At 38.2% G+C, this 20281-nt stretch overlaps 1 protein-coding gene across 1 annotated transcript in view; it reads right to left on the reverse strand.

Moving 5' to 3' along the window:
* kcnt1b (potassium sodium-activated channel subfamily T member 1b) overlaps positions 1 to 20281 on the reverse strand; it is a gene marked incomplete in the record, with an annotated part of 77127 nt that overhangs the window by 7969 nt on the left and 48877 nt on the right. Inside the window, 18 exon segments of the mRNA XM_014024014.1 lie at positions 555 to 656; positions 830 to 941; positions 2042 to 2176; positions 2565 to 2636; positions 3386 to 3558; positions 3710 to 3815; positions 5981 to 6194; positions 7394 to 7414; positions 7703 to 7938; positions 8032 to 8181; positions 11408 to 11516; positions 11595 to 11703; positions 12093 to 12156; positions 13595 to 13731; positions 13857 to 14021; positions 14351 to 14531; positions 16806 to 16900; positions 19443 to 19526. Of these exon segments, the coding sequence (XP_013879468.1) occupies positions 555 to 656; positions 830 to 941; positions 2042 to 2176; positions 2565 to 2636; positions 3386 to 3558; positions 3710 to 3815; positions 5981 to 6194; positions 7394 to 7414; positions 7703 to 7938; positions 8032 to 8181; positions 11408 to 11516; positions 11595 to 11703; positions 12093 to 12156; positions 13595 to 13731; positions 13857 to 14021; positions 14351 to 14531; positions 16806 to 16900; positions 19443 to 19526 (2265 nt within the window).

Here is a 20281-nt window from a genome sequence, read left to right on the forward strand (position 1 = left end):
GATTGATTGATTGATTGATTGATTGATTGATTGATTGATTGATTGATTGATACTTTATTCATTTCATTAAAAACAAAATAACTATATACAATACAAAACAAAGAAAATACATTACACAAATCAAAAATCAAAATAAAATGAAAGGTAGCAGAAGAAGAATAAATCTTATGTCTGCCCCTTTTATCCCCAGAATATATTCAAACAAAAAATAATTTAAAAATACTAAATAAAAACATCAACTCAAACAACAATTCATATAGATTCACATTATACTTTCCCCTATATCTTCAAAAAACTAGCTTTTATCTTTCTCTTAAATATGTACATAGTTCTGACACTTTTAACATCATCCTCCAGAACATTCCACAGTCTTATTCCCTGGATTAAAGTACATCTTTCTTTAAAAAGAGAGAATACTGATGATAAAAACAAGCTAATTAACCAGCTGAAACACATGACTTCTTTGAGGACACCGAGCCTTACATGTATAATTACCTTGACCTTTTTTTAAAAATAATGAACCAGAGTTCAACCCCTGAGGTTTGTTCTCCCACCTGGTAAAGCAGCGTGTCGAGCATGCTGATGCTGAACACCCTGCCGGCAGCAAACGGCAGCCGGAACATGAAGGCCAGGTTGGAGCCCTTATCTCGCTCTATCTGGAAACAAATGCGGGGGGAAAAAACACATGTGAGAAACAAAATCCTTCTCTGCTACCCTGCAGAACTGATAAAGACGCCTATTTTTCAGCATCTCTCCAATCCTTTCATCTTTAGACAGAAAAAAATGGAAATGATCTGATTGAATCTGAAAGTCTGTGACTTGAACTCACCTTCTCCAGTTTGGACAGAGCCAGAGAGTAGCAGTCCTTGGCTCTGAACTGCATGAACCTCATGTTGGACGGGTGCGTGAGCTCCGTGATGATGCTGAGGCTGGGGAATAATCTGAGCGAGGAGGAGGAGGAGGAGGAGGAGGAGGAAATGAGACAGGAATGTTTTGTGGAGAGATTAAATGTTTCGTGCCAGGAAGAAGACTCAGTGTGACGAATGTTTTTAATTCTGTTTGCTGCAGAAAGGATAACTTTCCCAACTTTTGTTACTGAAGTTTGTCTTTGAAGAGATGCCTGATTAGTTGTAACATTAGACTTTATTTAATAAACATTTATTTTAACTGTAAAATAAAGACTGTAAAATACTGTAGGCTGTTTAGKTTWKKWAATTTTTTAAAATATATTTTAACACGGACGGAGCCATTTTATTTACACGCAAAGCATTCTGGGTAAATGATCATGTCAACTAGGTCATCGGTGCGAGGCTGCTAGCGAGCTATATCCACCCTGAAGATTAATCTTGGACAATTTCTGATGATCGACTCTTTTAAATGAAACCAGAGAGCGTTGACAGAGAGGAGAAGGTAGAAATGACTCAGCCTGGAACTGAAAATATGGATGGAGGACAACAGAGCTGCTTCATGGAAGAAGAACCTCAGCTTAGCCTGTTAGCTTTAGTGTTAGCCCCGACGCTATATTGCCTTATATGTATTAGCTCGGTGCTATCGCAACAAACAAGCTAAACTGAGGTCCTCCATCCATATTTTCAGTTCCAGGCTGAGTCATTTCTACCTTCTCCTCTCTGTCAACGCTCTCTGGTTTCATTTAAAAGAGTCGATCATCAGATATTGTCTAAGATTAACCTTCAGGGTGGATATAGCTCGCTAGCAGCCTCGCACTGATGACCTACTTGACATCATCATTTACCCAGAATGCTTTGCGTGTAAATAAAATGGCTCCGTCCGTGTAATATATTTTTAAACTTTTAGTTTAAAAATGATCAAAACTGAACATCCTACAGTATTTTTACAGTCTTTATTTTACAGTTTAAATAAATGTTTATCAAATAAAGTCTAATGTTACAACAAATCGGGGATCCCTTTAAAAGGATCTACGATGCATAGATCTGAATAAAAAGTAATAAATAATGAAAACGAACAGGTTTATTTAGTGAATCTGCCGCACTTGAACCAGAACATGATGGTCCGGTTATACCTGAACATGGTCTGGACGTTGACGATGGTTTTGGCGTCTGCCATGTAGTCTTCCTCAGCACTCATGGTGCTCTCCTTGTCCACAACCACCAGGTTGTCAGCGTAGATGATACCACACTGGAGCAGGTTGTCCAAGCTGGTCAAGTAAAAAAATATATATATTATCTAATTTACTTTATCTAGCCTTGTCTGCACAAATTAACTTAAACAATCAACATTAATTGAATGTTTTGATTTATGAATCTATTTTTAACTGGTATGGTTATTCCTCACACATTTCAGTAAATTCAATACAAATTTATCACCTTGAAATGGTTACTTTGTCCATTTACAAAACAATTATATTGTAAAATGACATTCTGGTTCCATGCTTATTAATTATCTAATTAGAGCCTTTTATTCAAAATGTTTATTTCTTTATAAAAGCTGAAGCTGATTGAAGAAGATCGAAAACTTGAAACATTAAATGTAAAATTTGAGGATTCATTGATTTATGAGAAATTAATAATGTTTTTAATACTGACTTATCAATGGTTCCAGCCATGAAGTAAACCATAGGAAAGCAGCAAATGGCCTCTAAAAAGTGGTTGTCTGGTCTGCAAGAAAAACAAACAAACAAGAAACAGGAACATCAAACGCTAATTATTTCTGCAGAACCCCAGAGACCGATTTCAGTCATTTCCTGAAACGTGCTCGCAGCTGATGAGGGCTGGGGGAATTTGTTTGAATTTCTCCTTGAATGAGAGGGAAATCAATATTTAATCCTGCAATGAAATGGGAAGTTTTGAGAAGAAAAAAAAATGGCTGCCATGGAAACTCCTGAGTGTCACTTAGCTGGAGATTTCCTGGCTTCTTATTTCTGTTTAAAACAGAGTTTAGGTACAAGATGAAGCAGAACCACTGCAATGTAAATGTTGAAACATTTAAACAAAACATGTTCCTTTCTTTACAAATTCCGGATTTTAGATTTTTAGTAAGCCTGGTATTTGTATTTTTGCTGCATCTATTATAAACTTTTATCTATTGTTTAAGAAAAACACCCTGCTGCAGCCACACAATAAAAATCTGCACATAATAAAACATTTTATGGACTTAAAGCTCTCAAATGACTTAAATAATGAATGCAAGTACATTAAAAAACATCTTTCCACTCCTGCATCATTAAAACACAGAAGCAAAGCCCTCTGTGTTTTTAAACTCATTCTGAAGTAGCTACAAATTAGCACGTCTTTATTGTGGTAAATGTTTCAGGCTTACACTCTGCGGGGTAGCCTTTAGTTCTTAATGTGATTAGAACATTTTCAGTGTAAAAGTAAAGCCAGGGATGCATCAGGGAGGGTCTTACGGGTAGTCCAGTAGCAGCACTATGGGGTTGAGCTCCTTTCTGGGACGATAATAAGCTCGCAGAGGGACTATGAAGTTGTAGAGGCCATTTCCTGCCGTCTCTGCAGACACGATAATCAGCTTATTTTTGAAGCCGTACGCTTTAGCGTCCTCAAAGCTGTTGTGTGTGCAGCCCTGGGCAGAGAAGAGTTCAACCAGAAGTCAGCCAGGCTTGATGCTGTTCTTGTGAAAGGACAAATCAGAACTTTGCTTCAAAATGATCAGAATCCAAAAAGCACGTGTGCAAATTTCACAGAGATGTGTCGGTGTGCGGCGACGGCGGCACCTTGTCCAGGCGAAGGCAGCAGAACGGAGCTTTCTGCGGGAGGAGGTGGCAAAGAGTTGGGGAGCTGCCAATGTAGGGCGAGTTTGGAGGGTAGCCCTTCACAAAACTGCAGTGAAAAAAAAGAGAAATTTACTAAAACGTTGATGCATAAAGGTGATGATAAACTGGGTTAAAAACTACACTTAAACATAAAGCAAATATCAGATTTACTTTGAGCATGAGGGGATTAAAAGTAGAAGTTAGTGCTCAGGATTTTTTATGATTCATTTTAAAATCCTGGTCTACCTGACTTTGTAACTTTAATGCACAGTTTGTAAACACGTGGACATGAACATCAATAAACCCTGCTTCTTACCTTTGTAATTACTGTATTATATTAATTATCCTAATGAATCACTGCTCTTATAACAGAGTTGAGCTCATTAAATTCTGCCGCAGCTTTGCTCACATTACTGCTGTTCTTCCGCCTAAAGGAGGAAGTCTGTTGTTTTCTTCTTGTCTTGTTTTAATTTGCAGTAAAACATCAGCTTGATTTATGTCCTTTTGTTTGTAATATACCAGCTGCAGTCAGCCTAATCTATTGCCCTCTATTTTACCAATAAGAGATTCCATCTGATTTGTTGCTGCTGCTGATCTGTCACCACATGGGGGCGCTGTGGGACCTTGAGATTCACTCAATGTTCTCTCCAGTTACTTTTTAACACGTTTTATAACTTAAAAAAACACTACTTGAGCAGCAGCTCTGGGCCTCTGTTTCTGCAGAGGCTCAGAGGATCGTGTTCTGTCCAACAGTGAGGAGCTCACTGATGTCAGGGTCAGTCTAACTGAGTCTCCTCTGGAACTTGATTCCTCAGTACAAGTAAGTTCACCTGAACTTGTTACAAATCCTTCAAGATCCGTGTGTTGATTTTAGAGATATGTGAGCATAAACCTGCCTGTTGTGGCATCAATAGAGTGAACGCTTCACAAGCATTCACACTGTTGAGATTTTTTTTTCTTCCGTATGTTTTTCAGCATCTATCTTTTTCCACAATTTTTGTCCTAATTCAGCAATTCATTTATCATAATGTTCAGCCCCTTCAGGACATTCTGGCAATGACTGTTGGTATTTCAGTTATTTATACCCTTTTTTTAAGCTGTTTTACATTTTTGGACACATTTTCCCCATTGAAAATGAAGGAAGCTGTTTTCAATATTCTTAAAATCCTTCAAAAATGATTATAAATCTTTACTTTATGCATTTTGTTCTGGTTTGGCTCTTTTTAAATGCCTAGTGCTAATTTTAGCTTTTTTTCCTGCCATTTCATCTAAAACTCCTAAAAATTTGTTGTGCTTCTTTCACTTGCTTTCTGATCATTTCAGCTCTTTGCTGCAATTTTAATTACTGTTCAGCTGTTAATGTCTAAAATTATTTTTTCAAGAAATTGACATTGTGGTGGCCATTTTAGTTTCTTTCTGCTGAAATCAGCAAACGTGCTGCTTCTGCTTCTTTGTGTTAATTTAAGCATTTTAGTTACATTTTAGCTAAAATATTGTCACTTTTTTGTACTGTTATCCTTTATTTTCAGCTTATTTGACATTTTGTACATCACAAACACTTGTCTGTGTGCTACATTCAACATGTTTCTGCACGCTTTAGCAGCTAATTTTAGCCATTTTCTGCTATTTCAGCTATATTTCTGCTTTTTCTTACTATTTTTCTGATCATTTTCACTTTATGCTCTTTTTTGTATCTTAACTAATTTAAGTTTTATTTACTTCTTTCAGTTGCATTCTGCTAATTTCAGCTGCTTTCTGTTTTTGCTCTTTTACAGCAAATTGCCACTTCTTTGAATGTCTTTTCTTTCTGCTGATTTGACTTTTTTACACTCCTTCCATCATCTTTGTGGTAATTTCAACTTGCCTCTGTTACTGTTAGTTTTTCTTTGCTAATTTTTGCTACTATTAGCCTTGTTTAGCATGTTTCAGCTGCTTATTTACCAATTTCCTTTTCCTGATATTTCAGATATAATTTTGCTACTTTCTGCTTATGTTTACTTTTATCTTTCTTGAAGTTTCTTTCTGCTAATTCAAGCTTTTTATGTTTCTTTCAGCCAAAGTTTTTAGCACTAAGCATGCACACTAACATTTTCACAGGAAATGCAGTATCTCTTCTTACAGCCTGTTTGCACCTGATGACACACTGATTACACACTTATTCCAAACCCATCCATCTCTCAATCTACAAAAACTTTCCTTTTCATGCATTTTAAACACGTTTGTGTGACTTACTCGGACCCCACGGAGCCTTCCTCGTCGGACTGGTTGGTCTCGTCCTCTGATTGGTCGCTGAGGAGGTCGCAGGGCAAAATGGCGGAGGAGTCAGCGATTTCCAGGACGGGCGCGATGCTCGGCCTGCGGCTCCCGGCGCCGTTCTCCGTGGGTAAGGTCAGTTTTCCACTTTCCTCAGGAGGGTCGGAGTGCTGCAGGTCTATAGCTACGGTGCCTGAAAGTGACACGAGTCCATTTTATCAGCAGCGAAGCAGCCGTGGTGCTTCTGAATATATTTCAAATTGCATAATAATTGGAGGGTCATTTGCATATAAATACTACAATGAGAGTCAGTGACTATTTCTACCTTAGTGGGGCTGTTCACTTTTAACTTGTTTATTATTTAAATTCATTAATTCTGACACACATACTTCATCCTGAGGAGAAAATGTATCGCTTTCCAGAAAGAGCTCAATGAACAGCATGCAAACGGTCATAATGTATCCACCAATAAATACATTTTACTGTACATCATACTACATATGATGCACAATAACACTACAATGCATCTATTAGGTAGAACAAATACATGACCCAACATATACGTACATATTTCCTGTTAATATTCAACATGTTAAAAAAACATCCAATAAATGTGAAACACGACAAATTATTAGAGAAACTCAGGAAAAAAGGAATAAGGAGGAAAGTATTTTGTTTGTTTTGACATTAAAGTGTGAATTTCAGGATTCAAGTTCAGGTTTTATTGACGGAAAAAACTGCAATGTTGAGGAGAAAAAAGTTGTCAAGACTTCAACCAATGGTGCACCTGAACTGCATTTGTTGTATTTATTCACTTACCTGGTTAGTATTATTGTGCATAATTTTACTGTGTTAACTATAAAACAATGTGTAATTTTTCAGTTGAATCAGTCTGAGGTGTAGTTTGTTGCTCCCCCTGCAGCAGAACTTAGAGAACCTGTTTCAGTCTTTCATAATAAAACTCTTATTGTGAAGGACTGAAAGAGGGTTTGCAAGTATTGCATGCTTTTTGTAGTAAAAGTGCACCCATAATCCTGAAATACAATAACAATAATAATAATAACAATAATAATAATAATAATAATAATAATAATAATAATAATAATAATAATAATAATAATAAGAAGAAGAAGAAGAAGAATAATAATAATAATAATAATAGATATAGTGGAGTTTAGGAGCATGGTGGGCTTTATGTCCTCTGTGTTAAAACTTGTAAGAAAAAAATGCACTTTAATGTTGGGATTCATATTTTAATCTCCAAACCTTTACCTGAGTGGCTCTAATACTTTATCATAGTGAAACACAACAGAAACTGTGTGCTGTGAAACTTGTGTAATGTAAAAAATAATAAAAGAAAGAAAAGAAAAGATGAATCTTGCATAAACTTACCAAATGAAGTGGCCTGATCAACTTTTACGGATACAAAACAAAACGAAAACAAACAAACAAAAAAACAAGCACATTACAAAATGTCAGCCAACAAAGTAAACAAAAAGCACATCAGGAAAAAAAATCATGCATTAGTCAGCGAAAGCATCATCCAGGCAGCCGCTATTCAAAAATGTACAACATGGAATTAAAGCATCCATTTTCTGTTCTGACATGCAAACCATCTCAGCCACCAACACCAGGAGAAGCTGAGGTCACCTCCCTCTGTTTATTTCTAACGTTAACCTGCTCCTTCACCTCTGCTCTTACCCATGCTGGCGATGATGCTGTGCACCGGCAGCCTGGAGGGGGCGTCGTAGAGGCCGGTCACAGGCAGACCCTTGCTGTGTTTCTCCTCCTCTTTGAAGATGAAGGCTGAGTTTTCCTCCTTGGTGATGTTGATGTAGTAGCAGGTGTCGTTAGCGGCCATGATGTGGCGCGGCCCGGGGTTCAGGAGGATGCTCTTGTTGTCCTCGCTCTTCACGCCAATCAGACACACTCCATACCTGCAGGAGAGTTTAAAAACACACCTCGGACATTACTGACTGCTTTCATAAGATTCAAGCTTGAAAGGCTAAACCAGCAGAGGATTTACTAACTTCTTGTGGGCGTGGAAGGAGGCGTAAGTGAAGCTCTTTCCGTCATACTCCCCAAAAAACTTGCTGTCACATAAACGGATGTGGTAGACCTCATTTCCAGAGCAGCGCCCGTACATCTTCTGCCACTGCTCTGGTGACAGCTGCCCTTCCCTGAAACAGTCAAAATATGTCAGACTTCTTGTTTGTACTGTAACTAGTAGAAAATAACAACTCTTTAGATCATCTCCTTTATATTTCAGTTATGGCTGTAAGTTTCATTGATGAAAAAATTCTGACTTTAATCTGAAATAAAGTCAGAATTCTGAGAAGACAGAATTCTGACTTTAATCTGAGAATCAGATAACTTTTTTCTTAGATTTAGAAAACAGTCAGAATTATTCTGACTTTATTCTCAGAATTCTCAGATTAAAATCAGAATCTTTTTTCCCCCCCAGCGGCCCTAATCCTCTTTCATACACATCAGAAGAAGCTTTGAGATCATTGTATTTAGAAAAAAAAATATGTTGGTCAAAACAAACACCTGCTTCGGAAATGTCTATTTAAAATTTCTGTTGCATTCAAAGCCAGAAGCAAGTGTGAGCTTCTATAATAACAAAAATGGCTTAGTGCTGAGAAGTTGAGCAGAACGAAGAAAACACTGGCAGATTTATGGCCTGAGGAGAAACAGCGTGATGTTCAGAGCAGAGTTCAGTGACAGAACATTACTCAGCCTGGCAGGAACACTCTGAGTGCCTTTCTTGCTGAAAAAAAAAACAACTAATTATATTTGATCTAACAACCAAGTGAAGTTGAATTTGTTTAAATGAATATGTGAGAGGAGGACAGGGCCACAACAAAGGCAGCTATTTGTTTTAGAGTACCACATAAACACCAAAAAATTTAGAAAACTGGCTTAAAATAAAAATAAAAATACTTATTGGAAAAGGATTTGAGGCAAAAACTTGGGCGTGGGAGGAGTTCGGAGAGGCCATGGAAAACGACTTCCGTACGGCTTCGAGGCGATTCTGGTCCACCATCTGGCATCTCGGGGGGAAAGTGGTTCACCACCAACACTATTTATGGTGGGGATGGTGCAATGCTGACCTCAACTTGGGACGTTGTGGGTCGGTGGGCGGAATACTTCGAAGACCTCCTCAATCCTACTGACACGTTTTCCCATGAGGAAGCGTGGGGACCCTGGGTCGGACTCTCCAATCTCTGGTGCTGAGGCCACTGAGGTGGTTAAAAAACTCCTTGGTGGCAAGGCACCGGGGGTGGATGAGATACGCCCGGAGTTCCTTAAGGCTCTGGATGTTGTGGGGTTGCATTGGTTGACGCGACTCTACAATATCACGTGGACATCGGGGGCAGTTCTCCTGGATTGGCAGACCGCAATGGTGGTCCCCCTATTTAAAAAGGGGGACCGCAGAGTGTGTTCCAACTATAGGGGAATCACACTTCTGAGCCTCCCTGGTAAGGTCTATTCAGGAGTCCTGGAGAGGAGGGTCCGTCAGATAGTCGAATCTTGGATTCAGGAAGAGCAGTGTGGTTTTCGTCCTGGTCGTGGAACAGCGGGCCAGCTCTACACCCTTAGCAGGGTCTTGGAGGGTGCATGGGAGTTTGCCCAACCAGTCTAAATGTGTTTTGTGGACTTGGAGAAGGCGTTTGACCATGTCCCTCAGGGACTCCTGTGGGGGGTACTCCGGGAGTATGGGGTACCAGGCCCATTGATACGGGCTGTTAGGTCCCTGTATGACCGGTGCCAGAGCTTGGTCCACATTGCCAGTGGTAAGTTGGACTCATTTCCGGTGAGAGTTGGACTCTGCCAAGGTTGTCCTTTGTCACCAGTTCTGTTCATAACTTTTATGGACAGAATTTCTAGAAGTCAAGGTGTTGAGGGGGTCCTTTTTGGTGACCTTAGGATCACATCTCTACTTTTTGCGGATGATGTGGTCCTATTGGCTTCATCAGATTGTGATCTCCAGCTCTCACTGGAGCGGTTCACAGCCGAGTGTGAAGCGGCCGGGATGAGGATCAGTGCCTCCAAATCCAAGACCATGATCTTGAGCCAGAAACCAGTAGCGTGCTGCCTCCGGGTCGGGGAGGAGGTCCTGCCCCAAGTGGAGGAATTTAAGTATCTTGGGGTCTTGTTCAGGAATGAGGGAAGAATGGAGCGGGAGATTGACAGGCGGATTGGTGCCGCATCTGCAGTGATGAGGGCGCTTTACCGGTCTGTTGTGGTGAAGAGAGAGCTGTGCCAGAAGGTGAAGCTCTCGGTTTACCGGTCGGTCTACGTTCCTACCCTCATCTATTGTCATGAGCTTTGGGTAGTGACTGAAAGAACAAGATTGTGGATACAAGCAGCCGAAATGAGTTTCCTCCGCAGGGTGTCTGGGCTCTCCCTTAGAGATAGGGTGAGAAGCTCAGACATCTGGGAGGGACTCAGAGTAGAGCCGCTGCTCCTCCACGTCGAGAGGAGCCAGTTGAGGTGGTTCATCTGGTTAGGATGCTTCCTGGATGCCTCCCTGGTGAGGTGTTCCGGGCATGTCCCACTGGAAGAAGGCCCAGAGGAAGACCCAGGACACGCTGGAGGGACTATGTTTCTCAGCTGGTCTGGGAACACACTGGAGTTCCCCCAGAGGAGCTGGTCCAAGTGACTGGGGAGAGGGAAGTCTGGGTCTCTCTGCTTAGGGTGCTGCCCCCGAGACCAGATCCCAGATAAGTGGCAGAAAACGGACGGACAGACGGATTTAGATTTCAAAAGTTTAACATCCTGTTAATCATAAAATCATTTAGAAAAATGACCGGAAAATAAATCTGTGAATGCATGTCGTCGCTGACATTACTAATATTTTACACGGGAAAAGATTTATTAAATTTAAAAAAATATAGAGAAAATAAAAGTTTGAGATGTTTATAAAGATCTATATGGGATCATTTTCGAAGATGCGCTCTGTTTTACAGAGTTTGTCCAACAAACATGAAAACACTCCTCTAGCGTTGAGTCAGACGACAAACGTCCAGCAGCCAGCTCCTCCAAAACTGTCTAAATCAGCAAGTTTACGTGTTTATTTATTTCATCTGTTCAAAAAGCAAACCTGCTGGATGTTAGATGTGTCAGATTTGAAATTTTCCACTGTTTGTGCCGAGCTCAAGCTGAGCATTTTTAATTAGTGAATATTTAATTAACTTGTAGAGGGAACAAAATACAGCTTTTCAAATGCCACATGCTGATCTGATGTAAAACTACGTAAAAATAAAATCTGGGTTTTACTGAAAACAGATGCACAAATTAAGCTAATTAAATACAAAATACTTTAAAATGTCATCTAGATTTAATAATTTAGGGTGGTAAAAGTGTGACCACCACAAACAGGTGGTAGTTGTGTGAACTCACTGTCCTCTGGAGGTGTGGACCAGCAGAGTCACTAAAGTGGACGTGGCGGGACACACGCAGTTCAGAGCCAACATCGCGTACTTGAACTCCTCCTCACACACGACATGATCTGTTCAGACAAAACCATCAGAATAATTCTGAATCTAACAAACAAAACCTTTCTATTCCTCAATCTGTTGACGCTCACCGGCAAACTTTACGTGAAATTTATTTTCCGGTTTGAGGATCTGGACGTAGAGCGGGCAGTTTGGAGCGAAGTCCTTCGCGGCCCACGCCCTCAGAATGGTCTGGTGGTCCTGCAGGAAGTAAAACAGCTTCATTATACACAAGTTTCAGGTCTCAGCATGATGATGACATTTACATATCTCCTATTTTTTATTTTTATTTATTTAATTAATTTATTTATTTAAAAGGGGACAGTGCAATTTAATAAAACATATGACATTTCATAGGTTAAAAAAGCCAGAATTAGCCAAATGGCTATTTTCCATCTGTAGTCGCCTGGCCATGATGTTAAAAAGCAGTATGATACAAGAATAAAAATACAATAACACACAATAAATAAAAACAGAAAATTAAATTAATCATAAAATAAAAATGTGGAAAAAAATGGAAAGGAAGCAGAATCCTGAACAAAACTAGAAACAGCATCTTCACATGTTTGACTAATTTATTTTTAACTTACAGCAGCAGTTCGGTCCACTTCGTTCCTGCTGCTCAGGATGAAGCACGCCTCGGCATCGTCCATCCTAAAGGAAATGAAGACAGGCAAACCAGGATGTTGTCAGGGCGGGAGGCAACGAGGAGGCAAATTCTGCCAAATTTATAATGAAATCAAATCTATGCGGGGTATAATGTAGATGAGCACTATTGTTCTCAGACTTCACTATCCTTGAACTTGAGTAAAAAAAATCTAATCAAATCTGCTGTTAGTCAGGTGTTAAACTGCAGAAGCTGTAGAAAGAAAAGTTTTTGTAATATAATTCCCAAATTTATGAAAATAGAGTGGAACAAGTTCTTAAAATCCTTCATCATGCACCTTTTAAGTCAAACCTTTAGAAAAAAGGGAGTCCTGGATTAGAACGTGGCTGCTACTGAGAAGTAGTTTTACCTCATAAGCAGTAAAAAATGTACATATTTGAATTAAACATTACGGCAACAACTTCATTATAAAATAAGTGAGCATATGCAGGTCAAACTAAACCCTGTGTGATGTAAAACTATTTCTACTCCTGTTTATGTATGTAGTTTATGTTCAGCTTAGAGTAAAATCTCATTACAGCAAGGGAAAACCAGGGCAACTTTTAACTGATACGTCCTAAAACTGTATCTTAGAGCAACTCTGAATGTAACAAAATGAACAGAACATGCACAAGACAGAAACCTTTCAAAATAAAACGTGCATTTTGATTTATCGTATTTATTCATGTATAATACGATCTCATGTATAATACGATCCCCCATTTTTTGAGCTTAAAAAGCATAAAAAATTTAATCCTCAAACTACCTCCAATTTCATATAGACTTCAAGATTTTTCAGCCTTTGCAGTCTTTATACATATCAGTAAAATGATCATTGGACTGTTCTTTTATTTTAACAACATATGTACTAAAAGGTATTTTGACAACAAATATATATCAGCTGTAGCAGCATCATATGAATTCTGGCATTTTACACATAGTCCACCAGGAGGCGCCAACACAAAAGTCAGAGACTTCACATGAGATTTGGGCCATCTTGTGGGGGAAAAGCAGATTATTTCCTACTCGCGAGCGCTCCCTCTGGTGGGGAAATGTTTTGCCATTACAGACAAACGTGTTTGTTGTTGTTCCAGCAGCGGCCCAGTCACACGCTAATGTCATTAGTTTGTTATCATTATTAAGGTGCAGGAATACTTTTTTCTTTTTTTCACATCATGTCACCTGGATCTGTTATTATCTCGCTCTGAAGCACGGAGGAGTGTCAGAGGTAAGCTCGTTTCAACTGCTTTTTACAACGCTCTCATTTCCGGACTCAGGCATATTGCCAATATTTCAGTTAAAATACATAAGTAAAAATATTTATCCGAGTACTGTACTACCCCCCAACTTTATGGATGATTTTATGGACTTAATTTTACGTATTATACTTGAATAAATACGGTATTTGTGTCTACATGTGAGAAGCCAAGCCATGCTTTTTCTCACTTGGCTCTCATCAGGTCCTGGTCTTTGAGGGCGGACCCCTGCAGGTAGATGACCCTCTGAGACCACAGTGGGATCTGGAGGATACGACGAACCTGAATGTCTATTTCTGTTGGACACAGGATCACCACATAATAGTCCTGCGGGAAAACAAACGTGGCAGATGGATTTAACGTTTGTCACTTCGGCTTCATACGAGCTTTTATTTCTAAAGAGTTAAAAAAAAAAAAAAACATCCTGTTTAACATTTGAACATCCCCGGCACCTGCAGTCTCGGATGAGCGTAGAACTCGTTGAGGAAGTCCATCAGCAGGTCGATCTTGAGCGAGCTGACGCACAACACCACGTGTTTCTCAGTCTGAGCCCGGTGGCGGCTGTAGTTCCCTCCCAGCTTCTGGCTCTCCATCCACAGGTACGCTAGCTCTTCAAACTAACGGGTGAAATAAAAAAAAAGATAAAAATTAAACAAATGTGTCAAGACAGATTTGATCTTGAGACACAAAGGGTGTGATAATAAATCAAAATCAGTTGCAAGAAGCAGGATTTTATTTCTGATTCACTCGCAGTGATAGAATCAGGATATCTGAAGTTAAACGTTTGAGTCAAATTTTTGAATTAGATTCATGAACTCCTGCAGTTCAAACTCTTCGAGAGGCAATCACCTTGTTGTATTTTAAACCAGTCAGTTCTCATCGGCTGCAGGAAAATCTCATGGTATTATCTAACATCAAAGACCTTCTGGTTTGAGCCGTCATGTACCTGCAGAGGGAGGACTACGAGAGCAACGCAGATGAGAATGACCACCAGGAGCTGGGAGGGCCAGATCTTAGGGGTGACGTCACCGTAGCCCACGGTGGAGAAAGTGACGATGCAGAAATAAAACGAGTCAAACAAGGACAAGTTACTCCCGGCTCTCTCTAGATGCTGAATCCCACAAGCTCTGCAGAAAAAAGATTTATTTACATCAGACCAGTGTCCTTAAGGTAAACAGTCAATACACAACACTTATCTTACTGAAGCAAGGTGCTTCAGAATTACAATTCAGACAGGTCCGGAGTGAATATCAGAATTCAATTTGAACTAAGATCACAACAAAACAAAATCAATACAGTGCAGGCTTCTCCTCAGACTTTCATTTTAAGTGACAGCATTGATTGCTCCATCCGTTCTCTCTCAGTGATTGTGCCAGCTAGTTTATTTATTTATTTCTGACATGGATCGAAGGTTTAATGAAACTTAAAGGCACAAGAAAAGGAAGCTGTTAAATGAGACCATGTGAAAAGACAAGGGGAATGATGAGTGCTGATTATGGTTCAGGAAGTCTACCACAGCGCCATGGCCTAAAAGGAAGCACCTTTGATGTCAATAAATAAATGCAAAAATCAATAATAAAAGAATTTCCCCTCCGCAGGACAATAAAGGCTGCTTCTATTCTAGTCTAAAAATCAATAATAAATTAAAAAATGAGACAGTCTTTGTCCATCAAACCAAAGTCACCCAAGCCATACTATATTTTTCTGATTGATGAAGACAGAAAACTTTTAAAAAGTCATTTTCAGTGATGAATCTACAGTAAAAATCTATCTGACATAACATCATTTAGCCTGTTATAGCCTGAAACACAGCTGAATATTTCTGCCTGCGGGAGGAAAAACAACACAAAAAAGAATTAAAACTGAGTCGAGAGCAAAATCAATCTAATTCAAAATGGCAAATAGATTAGACTAAATTATTCCTGACAGATAAATTCAGCCACATGAGAGTTGAAAATAAACAGGATGAAACAAATAAAATGCCCAAAGTCAACTATGGCTGTCTCTATTCAGGGGCTGCATCCTCACGAGTGCCCATTTGTCGGCTGCATACTGCCCAATTCAAAGGCTCCTTCACAAAATCTGAAAAATCAAGGATGCATCAGAGCATCCTCACCACCCGAGGATATCCCAGGATTCAACGCGCCGACAGCAAACTAAACAGAGAAATGAAGACGATGGAGTTTTTATTTTTTTACCAAGTCGGCGTAGTTTGGAAATTCATCACAGACTGAAGAATTTGTTTTTAGATGTAAGTTTATCAACTTAGCTGATGAAATTTATGCTGCAATAAGATTAATAAAATACAACTACAAATACTGATTACTGGAGCTAAACCCAAATTATTATTATGATTCTTTTCTTTTTATTTACGTGTAACGTTTTAACTGTGAAGTTATTCTTCCAGGGAAAAGACGCGTAAATATATGTCCCAACGTGTTGTGAGTCTGATATGAAATCGATCACCATGAAAACGGGGTAGTGTGTGGTCACGCAAACACGCGCCAAGCCGACGTCAAGTGAAGGGTCGACGGTCTCATTTCACAGCAGTTTCATGCAGCCTACCTGGACTGGGAAGGACGTGGCCACGTACTCATGAGGATGCATCCCATGAACTGAGACACAGTGTATACTAGGGCTGTGTATCGGCAAGAATTTGGCGATACGATACATATCATGACAGAAGGTTCATGATACGATATATCCCGATATATTGTGATACTGTAAGCAAGGCGATATATTGCGATATATTGTGATTATTTTGTCCAAAAATTCTATTAAATAAAAACCTTAATAGGAAAAAAATGAAAAACCAAAATTCATTGTCTCAGAAAATTCTAATATTACATAGACATGCTTTTGATACATTTAGCTGTGTTCTGCTTTGTATGTATTTTATTTTATTTGTTTAATTTTTCTTATTTCATCCATGTTTTCTATTATTAGACTAAATTTGCGAATAAATAGTTTGAAAATATTTTTTTGCAGCTTTTAGTTTTTAATATCAATTTACAATATGGTCACCCAATACTTAACAATAGCCTCTACCTCAAGAGGTTGAGTAGCCAAATGGCTGGCTCACTGCCACCTAGCCGTTCATTTTTATGTTGTAGTTCAGCCTCTGACCACTGGTTGGCACCAGTGAGACTGGCTCACTGCTGCCAACTAGTGGTCAGAGGCGGAACTACAACATAAAAATGAACGGCTGGCAGGAAAGTTGACATTTTAAACCTTAACAAAAATCGATACAGGGCTTTAGAATTTTGATACAGTATCGGGAAATGAAATATTGCGATATTTCTGTGTATCGATATTTTCTTACACCCCTAGTGTATACGTCCTCACAGCTGCAGAAAGCAGCAGGACACAGCTTCCTGTTTGACCAGCAGACGTTGACTCACCCGGTGAAAACCAGACACAGTAAGGTGCAGATGAGGATGAACACTTGGTTGAACATGGCAGAGTGGGTCCTCTGGATGGCACGATGGAAATCATTCTGGCGACAGAGGAAAAGCTTTCAGGACAGATCTAACTCTGAGAATTGAAGCCCTTCGTTCTGGATTTCTAATGAAAACATTTTTAAAAGTCAAATTTGTGGTTTTTTTTCACGTGTTTTAATTTAGTTCTGAGGTGAAAAATCTTGTGTAAAATAAGTATCAAAAAGTTGGGTTGGATTATTTTATCTCTACATATTTTATCTCGTACATTAGTATAGAATGGACTGTATTTTACTACATTAGAATCAAATTCTTTTATTTTAGTTTCTCCTATGTTAACGTGTTAATCTGAAGCAGCTAATGAGTGTAGCCACAGCTTGTTAGCATGTCCTGCCTGCCACCTCTTCCCAGCTGGACCCGGTTCTACCATCTGCCGACTACATCTTTTGGCTTAAAGCTCTCTCTCCACCATGACCTCATCTGAATCCTGATCATCACACGCATCATGTAACTCCACTTCTAATCTAACTTCACTGGCTCCCACTTCATTATCGAGTGCAGCTCGATTTATTGGTTTCGACTTTTACTTTTACATCCTTACACTCTCATGAGGGCCTTCAGGTCCTGTGATCGAGACCTGCTGAAACTGAAAACTAAAAGAGTCGGAGCTTTCTCTTAGATCAGCAGCATCCTTATGGGGTGCCATTTGTAAAGTTACACAGTCAAAAATTACCACCAATATTTTTTGTTTTATTTAGCCTTTTATAAGAAAAATAAAAACAGATTTTTTTTTCAAAGTCGGTTTTTCACCATATGATTCATACATTTATAAATGTCATCAGTTATAAACKAAATATTTAACTTACAAATTAAATATTTAGTCAACAAGCTAAATATTTAAGTTGCCACCTAAATATTTAGGTAATATAGTATATAATATAACATAAAACATAATATAATATGTTACAAGCTAATTTAGCTCAAAATTAAATATTTAAGTCACAAGTTAAATATTTAGCTTGTTAACTAAATGTTTAATTTGTAAGTTAAATTTTTAGTTTGTAAACAATGACATTTATAAATGTATGAATCATATGGTGAAAAACTGACTATGAAAAATAAATCTGTTCTTTTTTTTCTTATAAAAGGCTAAATAAAACAAAAATATTGGTGGTAATTTTTGACTGTAACTTTACAAACGACACCCCATGCGTCCTCCTTTAAAGTCCAACTTAAAAATATTTATTTAATCTGCTTTTGTTTAAATTTGCACTTTGTGATTTTTATTTCAAAAGGTGCTCTATAAATAAAATTTTACTTATTGTACTTACTGCTCAAACATAATTAGAAAATAAAATCTGGCAGTTCTTTGGGTCCGTCTGAATAAATCAGTGGTGCTCATGATAAAAGCCAACTAATTAGACAGAAGGCAACTTATCTAAGCTCCCGGTGTTACTTATAACAACGTCCCACCAGTGTAGACAAAATAACTTGCTTCAAATCAACACACTGCTTTGAGCACAACTCAGACGTGTTTACAAAAAGACAAAAGGAAATGAGCCAATTTAATTAAATTCTATTCAGTTAAACTGAGTTAATGTCCAGAATGATGACAGCCAACATTATTCACCAGCTTCTAACAGCTGCTGCAGGTCCAGTCGCATCAAATTTGCAGAAATGCAGAGCATGAACCTTAGATATTTTATGTTTTGTCTCGTTTCTTTAAGTTTTGTTTTCATTAAATTTATTTAACTAAAGAAGTTTTAAAGTTCAGTTTGAAATGTTAAAAGGTGATTGTAATCAAGATTTAACACAAAAGTAGTAGAACTGAAAGGTTAGGTTTTAGTAGCAAAAATAAAAGTTTGTCCAGTAAGATTATTTAATCATTTAAAAGCAATGCTCTTCAAAAGAGATATCTATATTTCTAAAAGGGACAATATCACAGAAAAACATGGTCAATAAGCAAATCAATAAAAACATTACTTTTTTTGTTGTTGTTTAAAGAAATAAATGTTGTACGCCGAGTCCGAATCATTCAGCACCACACAGATTGCTTTCAGCAACAAGTCTAAAAAAACAGACTCTGAGAAGGTTAACGATTGTATCAGTGCTCATAGAAAATGTCATTTACACTACGGTGGCAGCAGCAGTAATGGAAAATAAATGCGCTGACATTTTAGACAAACGTGTGCTGCCTTTTAGATGACATCTTCTCAAAGAATGTCCGCTTCTTTTTCAACAAAATACACAACTACATTTTTATAAACATAAAAAAAATGACTGCAGGAGAAAAAGACACAGGTACTGTCTGCAGTTTTGAAATGAATATTGCAAACACAGAAGAGTTTTTAATGCTTGCAGAAAAAGTGAAGAAAAAACAGGACCTCAAATGATTTAATCTTTGCTAAAAAGAAACATTTTACTGTTGCAACTTTATTATTACAATAAATTCAATGGAACAATGAAACAAACGATTAAGTTAAAGTGTCTGTAACAACAGATGTTCTTTTTAAATTAATGTAAACACGTTTGATTTAGTGTCACAGATTACAGTTTCAGTATATTCAGCATAATAAATGAAGAATTTAAAAATATACTTACAATCATGTTCTCCAGAGCACCTTTGGCTAACCAGCAGTTAAGAAACACAGGAACAAAAATGTTTCTTAATGGACACCAGAAGATCTAAAGGAAGAAATGGTGGAACAAAAGAAGGGTGAAATAGATTTGTTGAATAGTTAAAACATAATTTTTGTGGTATGATGGCCAAAATTAAGACTATTGCACAACCAGCAGTTGCTATATCCTTGTAGCAGGAGGCTAAATCTACTCCTAAGCCAGCAATTGATCTGATTATTGATAGGCCGGCACTGGCAAATAAGAAGACTATTCATTTGCGTTAGCATTGGAGAGGCTAGCGACTAGCATGTCTAGGCTGCTCACCTACTTTATTAGACACAAACTCTTTAAAATAAAGAAAACTTTCTCTATAAACTAAACTTTCTCTAAAATGCCCCAACTTGATAGTTCTGGCTTTTCTCATAATTTGCCTAAAAAGAGAAAAACACCACCATCGACCAATAGACAAGGGCAAACGTAGCCGCTAACTCAGGTGACTGTCTGCTTCACAGTTATATGTTTTATGTTTAATATTTTTGTTTGACGTCATGTTGAACAGTAAATTCTGTCTAAAGAACACCTGTCAGTGAGTGTTGCTTATAGGTTTTGTATGTCAACCATTTTTGTTGAGAAAGTTTTCATTAATCAAAAAAAGTTACAGAGGCCTATCATTAATCAGCTCAATGGCTGTCTTAGGAATAGATACAGCCTCCTGCTACAAGGATGTAGCAACTGCTGGTCGTGCACTAGTCTTAATTTTGGCCCTCATACTACGACATTTCTCTGATCGTTTATATACATATATATATATACATATATAT

The sequence above is a fragment of the Austrofundulus limnaeus genome, unplaced genomic scaffold (assembly GCF_001266775.1).
Source record: "Austrofundulus limnaeus strain Quisiro unplaced genomic scaffold, Austrofundulus_limnaeus-1.0 Scaffold403, whole genome shotgun sequence".
Lineage (NCBI taxonomy): Eukaryota > Metazoa > Chordata > Actinopteri > Cyprinodontiformes > Rivulidae > Austrofundulus > Austrofundulus limnaeus.